General features: G+C 42.6%; 1 protein-coding gene across 1 annotated transcript in view; it reads left to right on the top strand.

Annotated features, from left to right (window-relative positions):
• Window positions 1-2,994: 2,994 nt before the first annotated feature.
• WDR49 (WD repeat domain 49) overlaps window positions 2,995-9,984 on the top strand; it is a 65,384-nt gene continuing 58,394 nt past the window's right edge. The window contains exons 1-2 of the mRNA XM_045030956.1: window positions 2,995-3,143; window positions 3,457-3,673. Of these exons, the coding sequence (XP_044886891.1) occupies window positions 3,515-3,673 (159 nt within the window). The 5' untranslated portion in view covers window positions 2,995-3,143; window positions 3,457-3,514. The remainder of the gene's footprint in view (window positions 3,144-3,456; window positions 3,674-9,984) is intronic.

The following is a 9,984-nucleotide window of genomic DNA, read 5'->3' as shown; positions in this document are numbered from 1 at the left end:
TTTGACCCTGACTTGTGTGATCAGTTATAGTTTTCTAAACCTGACTTTTATAATCAAATATAAGTTGGATTTACTATTATAACTGTTTTGTTTGTTTGGCTCCCCTATGGTTGTTACCCGGCAATAAACTTCATAGTTAAGTTGGTTGCTTCTCTCTCTCCCCCCTCGCCCCTGTGGGTGTTTTTTGGTTTCCTCATTCGCTCTGCAGCAACACTCCTCGTACCTAAGGAAAAGATCCCTTCAGCGCCCAAAAATCCTGTGGTGTTTGCTCATCAGGTGGGTTAGTACCAGAATAATTGTAACGTAAAAGTGGGGATAGAGACGTGGTGAACCTGGGACATACGAGGGTGGCAGCTTGGAGGTGCTGTTCGACCCAGCCTGCTAAGGCGTGCTCTATTCTGGTGTGGTGCCCCTGGCATATGAGGGGGACAGCTTGGAAATCCTGCTCGACCCAGCCTACTGAGTCCAGGGACATATAAGAGGTCAGCTTGGGAGTGCTGATTAACCCAGTCCTCTCAGACGCGCTCTGTTAATGTGTGTGTTTGTCTGATTCTGGGGCTGGAAGAACCCAGCCCTGGGGAACCTAGGGTCCTGCAGGATAGCTCCATTGGGAGAGAACTTGCAGCAGGGAAAAGTAGAGCTCCGTATGAGAACACATGTGACACAAGCAGTACATTGATAGAATTACAGAACCCCATTCCCCCCCCACCCCAGAAGAGTAACCCTAATAAATGAGCATACCCCAAACTAACGGGCAAATCTGGTAAGGCTTTTCCTACATATCGGGGGAAATATTCCTTTTGTATTTAATGATCTGGAAGAAATTGTCTGTTATTCATTTTACAGGGATGATCGCACATGTATGTTCCACATAGAACCACTGTCAAAATAAGGCTTTGATTTATGAGGCCACGGCTTTCCATTTTAGCTTCATGAACCTTTGACTCTTTTTTTTTTAATCAGCTAGACAGAAACAGATCACAAATCTAAGGCTTAGAAAAAGGATATAAATGACCAAATTTTAAAGGGACAAGGTGAGTAGGTAATATTTATTAAACCGCCACCTGTTGCTGAAAGAGACACATTTTCGAGCCATATAGACTTCTTCAGATCTGGGAAAGGTACTTTGTGTCAGCTGAATACAAGGTGGCACAAATTGTTTAGCATAAATAATTAACATGTATTTTAAGGTGAAGTGGCTTGTTAACAACACTGGAGTCATAGGACAAAAAAGGGGAGCTGTTGGGTACAGATTATTGTAATAAGCCATAAATCTTGTGTCTTTATAAAGACCATAATTTTTAGTATCTGGCAAAGTAATGAATTTAAGCTCCCGGGCTTGTCTTCGAAGATGTTTTGTAGGTTTCCTTTGAGAACGAGGATTGAGAAGTCAGCTACAGAGTGATAGTTTTGTGAAAAGTGTTTGCCCATGCGTGACACGTTTTTGTCTTTTATCATTTTTCTGTGCGAGTTCATTTGCGAGCATAGTGGTGGTCAGGTTTCACCAACATAGTTGTTATTGGGGCATGTTATTTAAATCACCCAGGGGGCTCCCAGCTGCAGAAGTGGCTGGTAGCCCCTGGGGCAAACTGAAGGGCCCGAGGCTCCAGCCACTGTGGCGCTCCGGGCCCTTTAAATGCCAGCCCCAGTCCAGCTGCCAAAGCTGCGGGCCAGCATTTAAAGGCCTCCTCCGGGCTCCCCGCGGCGGCGGGAAGCCCGATGTAGCCCTTTAAATCCCTCCTGCAGCTCCAACGGCCAGGCTGGGGCGGCATTTAAAGGGCTCCTCTGGGCTCCCCACGGCGGCGGGAGCCTGGAGGAGCCCTTTAAATGCCACCCCGGCCCGGCCGTCAGAGCTGCGGGCAGGATTTAAAGGGCTTGGGGATATAATTTTCAGTATATGCGGTTTTCACTTTACGCGATAACCGCAGAACGTAACCCCTGCGTATAAGACTTGCCTGTAATTACAAACAAACAAACCCATAGCATGTGTATACACATACACACATATATATATATATAATATTAAATGGTGTATATTTGATTTTCTCCTTCTTCCCAATCCTGCATATGTTGCTTGTCTGCTCCATCACCAATCCTGCAAAACATATGCATGCAAGAAACTTTTCTTACCATTCATGGACAAGTGTTGGCAGGGCTGAGGCCTCATAAAGTAGACCTCCGGCAGTAAGTCTCAGAGCTGAGCTCGACTGACTTGGGTGTGCAGAGCTCACATGATGGGGCTAAAAATATCAGTGTAAACATTTGGGCTCAGGCTGGAACCTGGGCTCTGAAGCCCAGTCAGACCCTAGGCTCCAGCCCAAGCCCAAATATCGACACTGTTATTTTTAGTCCCATAGTGTGAGCCCTGGATGTCAGCTGACCTGGGTTCTGAGACTTGCTGCCTCTTTTTGGGGGGGGGGGTCGAAAAGGGGGCGGGCTTGCAGTCTAGACATACCCATAGACTGCACACTCTCTAGGGCAGGGGAACCTGGTCTACCTTTGTGCTTATACAGCACCTTGCACATGGGGATCCGATCCTGATATGGGTCTCTGAGCACTACCGTAATATAATTATGATCTAAACCCAATAAAAGGTCAAATCTTGCCCACCCTTTTTGCCAAATTGCATCATTTATTACCTGGTGAAACGTCATTGAAATCAATAAGATTGTGCCTGGCAATGGGTACAATGAGGATTGGCACATCAGACTCCAAATCTGCAGTTTACTGTGATGTAAAAGCTGGTTCACTTAAAACAAATCTTATTCTGTAGTATGCAAAAAAGGTCACTTTTAAAGGAGGGCTTTGTAGTATATTTGATTAAATGGTGCCATTGCCATTCCTTTATAGCTATACTGTACGTCTAGTTATGCTTGCAAATAGCCCTCTTGTGCAAACACCTCCATTTTGACCAATAACCAGAGGAGAGAAGGGAGGGAAGCTTAGCCAGCTTTGTATACGTTGCCAGGAAACATTTGTAAGCACCAAGAACAAGAAAAGCAGAGGACTCCGTACGTTCCTTTATTTAAACTCTTTATTCGAGAGTAAAAATAGTTGTAGAGCTTACCAAAGTGTTCTGCAAAAATAATGGAGTTATAATCACATACAATCACAACATTAAATATCACATTAACAACGACAAGGTAAGTAAAATGGATTTTAAATAGCTGACTTTCTAATGCATATTTAGATAGCAAATAGAAATGTTTTTATACTTGCTTTCTGTATTAGTTGCAATCAAAGGAAGCCAGGTACCCCATACCTTTAATAAATAGAATGTTGGAGAGTATCTTTAATGGTTTGGTATGTTATGAAATAAAATTCAAAGTCAAGAGTTAAAAATGTTTTTATTGTTTAATTTAAATTGATCTTTTCCCGCTTGATATATGTTGTCTCAGAATTTGAACTATTGGATTTCTACAAAAAACAATTTTTTTTTTTAAATTCTTCTTAAAGGACAAGAACCGAGTCAAATATGACCCTATGTGCCAGAAGATGTTAAAGTGAATCAAGCATGAACTACACACATCTTTCACTTAATGACTCCCAGCCCAGTGCTGCGTGTCTGACCTCAGACAGAACAGAAGACACTGCAGCAATGAAAAATGTTATGGAACAACTTGAAAACAGACTAAGTATTTATGATTTTATGAAAATGCAGGAGATTTTTATGGTAAGAGAATTTCCTAATTAAAATATTAATTGAAAGGATTTTGAGTTGCTTATTAAGGAAATATAGAAAGCATCAATTATGCTTATATTGTCATATGGTATCAAGAAAAGTGGGTCTGTGTCTGCATAAGGAAATATAGGATGTAGAAACAGACAAAATTCTCTTAGTTGGGTGTGAATCCAAGATTAGGACAAGAAGCAATGGGCTTAAAATGCAGCAAGGGAGGTTTAGGTTGGACATTAGGAAAAGTTTCCTAACTGTCAGGGTGGTTAAACACTGGATAAAATTGCCTAGGGAGGTTGTGGAATCTCATTGGAGATTTTTAAGAGCAGGTTAGACAAACACCTCTCAGGAATGGTCTAGATCAGTAGTTCTCAAACTAGGGTTGCCGCTTGTTCAGGGAAAGCCCCTGGTGGGCTGGGCCGGTTTGTTTACCTGCTGCATCCACAGGTTTGGCCAATTGCGGCTCCCACTGACTGCGGTTCACCACTCCAGGCCAATGAGGGCCAATGCGGCCAACATGTCCTTCAGCCCATGCTGCTTTCTGCAGCCCCCATTGGCCTGGAGTGGCAAACCACAGCCAGTGGGAGCCGCAATCAGCCGAACCTGCCAGTGCGGCAGGTAAACAAACTGGCCCAGCCTGCCAGGGGCTTTCCCTGAACAAGCGGTGGACCAGCTTTGAGAACCACTGGTCTAGATAATACTTAGTCCTGCCACGAGTGCAGGAGACTGGACTAGATGACCTCTCAAGGTCCCTTCCAGTCCTATGATTCTATTATTAGAAATACTAGTCAAATGAAAAACAAACAACAAAAAAAGAGTAATCAGGAATAATCTCACTGCCTAAAAGTGAGGCAACCAAAGAAAGGTTTATCTTTTTTCTTTCCCAGGAGTGGCTTTAAATAAAACTCCCGTACGTATTCCACATGACACAATACAACCCTAGCTTTAGGCAAACAAGGTGCCATTGACCTAGCACTGCTTTTCAGGAAGCCATGCTACTTATCTGTGCAGCCATGACTCAGGCAAATACTGACCACAATTAGAGATGAGCCAAAATCGGAAACTTAGATGATTTTGAACCTCTACCAGTTTCAGGCAGATTCTGTGGCTCAGACTTAAATTCCTGGATTAGAACACACCCCATCTGTTTTGGTGCTGTATAGGATCTAGGGGAGAAAGGGGCCTGTTGTCTGGTTGAGAAGCAGCCAAAATACCACGAGTAAATGGTGGAAATCATATGAAAATAGCTAATCTCATGAGATTTCTGCCCATTTGGAGCTGAAATGTCACAAAAACATCTTGTGATTTTGGGAATCATGTCATTGGAATCTTGATTTGCTCCTAAATCTGAGACCTGTAGGCCGGGGGGTAAATTCTGATGTCAGTTACACCAGCGTATCTCCACTGACTATAGTGGCCTCAGGATTTACAATTTCTCCAGATTATGCCTGTGTAAATTAAATCAGAATCTGACCCACTTCCTTTTCAGTCTATCTCTAATCATGACATCTGTTGTTGGAGTGCAGTGGGCAAAACATTTCCATGAAAAATAATGACATTTGCAGGGGCCCAGTTGCCTTGAGACAGCAAGACAGCACTCTTCACTGCTATACAAGTTGCCTGGGCTTGATGCCCCTGTCCACGTCACACAGCAATAACCCTTTCCCTGAGCTAACTAAGAAGGGGCTCTGATATGCGCCTAAGGGTGTCCCAGTCAATGGTCAGATGCAAAATTATGACAAAGACACTGGGATTTAGGAGGTTGAGTGAAGAGGGAACAAAAAGGGATTTTTTTAGGGGGAAAAAATAGTTGTTCAGAGTTCCAACTTAGATTCAGTGTTTTCCTGTCCTCAGACAGAATAGCTTTTCTTGATGGTAAATATGTTCTCTTAGGTGGGCAGCCCTATTAACAGTTGCCATCAATAATCTCCACAGGAGCTGCATTCATAAAGCAGAGTCTTAGGGCTTGTCAACATGGTGCGGGAAAGTGCTCTACAGGGGTGTGATTTTTAGAGCTCTCTAACTGCCACATGTAGACCCTGCTGGCATGCTCTTTTCAGTACCTTTTAACGTGCTCCAGCAGGGTCTACATGGGCAAGTTAGAGCACTCTACAAATCAATCTCCTGTAGAGTGCTTCACTGCATCATGTAGACAAGTCCTTACGTAAAACATGGGCTGCATCCATGAAGCAGTGAAGCGGGGATGTCACCCTGCTCCAGCTCTGCAAGGGTTAAAAGCCAGCCCTGGGAGATGGCCGGGGCTGAGAGTCAATCGGAGAAGGCTGGGAGGCAGCCAATCAGGGCTTGCCAAGCCAGTATAAAAAAGGGCAGACCAGAAGGGGTAGTCAGTATCTTTCTAGCTTTTGAGAGAGATGGACTTAGCTGCCTGAAGGAGCAAAGAGTACCTTGGACAGAGCAGTGCTGGAGAAGGGGCAGGCTGAGCTGGGGAGCTCAGGCCTGGTGACCTCCCAGGCTGAGGCCTGACAGGAAGGCCTAAGGGAGGTACTGGGGTTGAGGGAAAGGCAGCAGATCCAAACTCCCTTGCTGATGATGAGTGGCCAATTCAGACTACAGTTTGCCCCTGAGGGAAGGGGCTAGATAAGGACTAGTAGTGGGTCACTGAGGCAAGGTGGGCTTAGGGGATTGGAATGCTTGACCGGTTACAAGCAGACACAGAATTAGTAATGGGTGGTCTTGTGCCTTAAAGCACTGGATTGGGATTTGGAAAATCTGGGGTTTATTCTTGGTTCTGAGAGACTTAATTATTAAGGTACTCAGATACGATAATTATGAGGAGTGGAGTGGGAGATAAAGTGCTCAGATAGATAAAGTGACACAGTAGCCCAAAGAAGAGAGCCCTATGACACTGCAAAAGGAAAAATACCCGTTTTTTTTCTTTGTTTGGGGGAGGGGGTGGGAGGGTACAGTATAATTCTCCTTTCACTTGCAGTGGTGTATATCTGGAGTAACTCTGGTGAAGTTGTCAGGGATATAGCAGAATGAAACTGGTTTAAATGAGAGGAGATTCAGGTCTGATAGCTCTATAAGAATAGCCAAAATGTTCTAAACCTACTTGAATAGGCCTCTGTGAAACCTAAGCGCTGAAGGAAAAAAAAATCTGAACTGAGTCTTACTTACAGTTTATATACTGCTGTGAGTAATGGATGTTTTCAGGTAAACTATTCCTGCACCCAATTCATTTGCACAGAAATGTTTCCTGTCACTCAATATCTAACTAAGAAATACAGAGGTGATCTGAGTTGACTTTTCAGAGCAGAAATATGTTTTGCCTACTTCATTAGATTGTAGATTTTGGCACAACAGAACTTTATTTTATGAAATTCAAGCAATAATATCACCTGAAGATGAAACTGAGGATCAACCTGTTGACCCCTCTTCTGTGTGGAGGAACTTCTCATGAACATGGAAGCAACACTGCTGTAATTTCCTGCCAAGATACAGTACAATAAATACGGAAGCAGCAGGCATTAGCAGAATAACACCCAGGGAAGATACAGCTGAGACAGAGGAAGCTATTGTAATCACGTACTTCATTAGACCCAAATTAAACCACCTGCCTGACACAATGGAATAATTAGATCTCAAAAACTCTATCTGACCAACCATCGCTTATTGAGATGTCAAGTATTATGGGTGACCTCACACTAGTGCTTCATCTGCAAGGACGTTGAGCCCAGCAGGACATGCTCAGTGATCACACTAGGTGCTTTACAGGGATTAAAAGAACTTCTCTGATATTGCTCTTCATTTGCCAATATCGACACACACAATAAGATAACACTTTAAACTGTGCATAGCTACCATTTCCCCCAATGCAGACAATAAATTGCACATACAAAATGCAAGACAGACAGACAAGGATCAAGTACAAACATCTCGACAGATCAGAGAGCCTTTATTTAGTGATTGCAACACAAAATCATTGGTTTTAGCTTCACATGATATAAAGTTGCCTTGAGTGTAGTTTTTGCTTTTAAGGCAAAAAAGCACTAGTGGCCTTTGGGTCTTAATGTTCCAGGCAGATGGACTAGACTGCATTTGGATCCCCTTCCTGTCTGTAGCCATGCTGTGCTAGGCAATAGCTTTACCTCAGGGGTATAATTTTTAGTGCAGGCTTCATATTTGTTTCCAGTTGCCCTGCTTTTGTGGCCTTCGAGACTGCTTAAAATGGATGGAGTTCATTTTGTGCAACATACACCTGCAAACTACCATTTATTTTCATAGCTGCAGTCACTGGGTTTCCTTTTGTGTGCGTTCAGCCTAAGAACCGCAATTTCTATTTCTCTCCAGACTATCAGTCACTGTCCTTTGAGCCTAATTTTGGGAACAAATGGAATGGTGCGTCACCTAACATGCTTAAGATACCTGGACTTTACTATGGGTATGGTCCAGCTGCAACCAACCATCGCTTGTTTACCTCCAAGCTATCTGTCACTTTGAATCACATTTCCGGAACACAATTTGTAGAGGGTTGCAATTTGCTGAGTCGCCTTTAGTAAGTCTAATTGTGTAATTTTATATCTATCTAAAAACAGGCTTTAGATAAGTCTTTTCTGAGAGTCTTGTGAGTGATATGGAAGCAAATTTCAACCAAATTAAATTTTGTTTGATAAATTATACTCTCAAATGCATTCACTCAATTATTAGTACTACTGGCCACTCATATTCATCAACATAACTTGTAGGAAACAATTACATAAAATGAAGATGAACACATTAGCCTTTACATTTATATTCTCCTCCCATCTGAATCCCCCAAAATAGTCTCTTGTTTGACTCTCTAGGTCAGTGGTTCTCAAACGGTGGGGACCCCAAAATGAATCGCAACCCCATTTTAATGGGGTCATACAGCCAGCATTAGACTTGCTGGGACCCAGGGCTGAAGCCCAAGCTCCACCCCCACCCAGGGCAGTGGGGCTTGGGCTGCAACCCTCTCTCCCCTGACCTAGGGCATCAGGGGATCACGGCGCAATGAAGTTTGAGAACCTCTGCTCTAGGTTATCTACAATCTTGCCTTATTGCCCGTTTCCAGTATTACATAGGTTTGTATTGTACATCAATTCATTTTTATACAAAAAATATAGGATTCAAACCTAGTTTCCACTAAAATCTATTGGAATATTGCTACTGTGGAAACAGGATAAGACCCCAGGTTTCTAATTCATATTCCAGTATGTGCACAAATAGGTGGTGCTAGTAGATTCACCAATTGTTAAGATTGCAAGACACTTTCCATTATAAGACCCTGTTTTCAGTTGTTTATAACTTTTTTTCCCAAACTTTAACTGTTGAAGCTAAAATTTCCCATGTACAGGCAACCTTAACTCTGACTTTTCATAATTTTTGAATGCTTGACTTTGCATCCCTAATAATGTTCTTCTAACTCCTTTGTGTGTGTGTGTAATACATATATAAATCTAAAAACAGTGGACTTTGATGGTACTACCTGGAATGTGGATGGGAAGACCTCTACTTGCTAAGTGCTCTTTTGACGGGCTTGGCATTATAGTTTAATGCAGATGGAACTTAAAATGATTTTTGGTATCAATTGTAAAATATTACCACATTGTTGAAGTGACCCCGTTGCCCACAGCAAAAGTCTGTACAAGTCTCAGAATTTTTCAGTAGAGGAAACCCAACTTCAGGCAACAGTAACAGTAGCAAAAGGATGACGACTTTGGTTCTATATGTATCTTTGAGCTGTTAGAAGGGAGTTTGGAAACCCAGCGCTATTTACATCTGTCATAGATGACATGCCTAGAAACGTTTCACTGATTTCCACTATTCCCATTCAGTTAGGGCTGCCAATTTAATCATATAAGTTAACCCATTTGCCAATGTAAAGTAGGACTCCCCCACCCCACCCCCAAAAAAACCTTTACCATTAATAGGCCCAGGAAATGAGAAAGTTGGAATGTTGTTTTAAATGCTATAATTAACCAAAATATTTTAAAAATTTACCTTAGAAATACTGTAAAACTGAGTGTCAGTGCTTTTTCTTAGTAAAAGAGCAGCCAGTTTGATTGGCCGTGTTAGTTTAAGAACACCGGTTTCCAGACTCAGAGTTCCATACCTGGACCACTCGGGCACATTGCTCTCATGTTCATGTCTTAGAGTAATATACCCTTGCTCACACTGAGTAATACTTCACTCAACTAGTAGAACTGCTAAACTTGCCCTCTCACCACCCCCATATTTTGGGAAAAAATATTCTAAATTTCAAAGTTGTTTATGCTCAACAACTATGCTGGATCAAACAGGACCCAGATTTTGATTTTTTTCCTGGA

The sequence above is a fragment of the Mauremys mutica genome, chromosome 9 (genome assembly GCF_020497125.1).
Source record: "Mauremys mutica isolate MM-2020 ecotype Southern chromosome 9, ASM2049712v1, whole genome shotgun sequence".
Lineage (NCBI taxonomy): Eukaryota > Metazoa > Chordata > Testudines > Geoemydidae > Mauremys > Mauremys mutica.
Note: the sequence above shows the minus strand (reverse complement) of the source record. Positions and strands in the feature narration are given on the sequence as shown.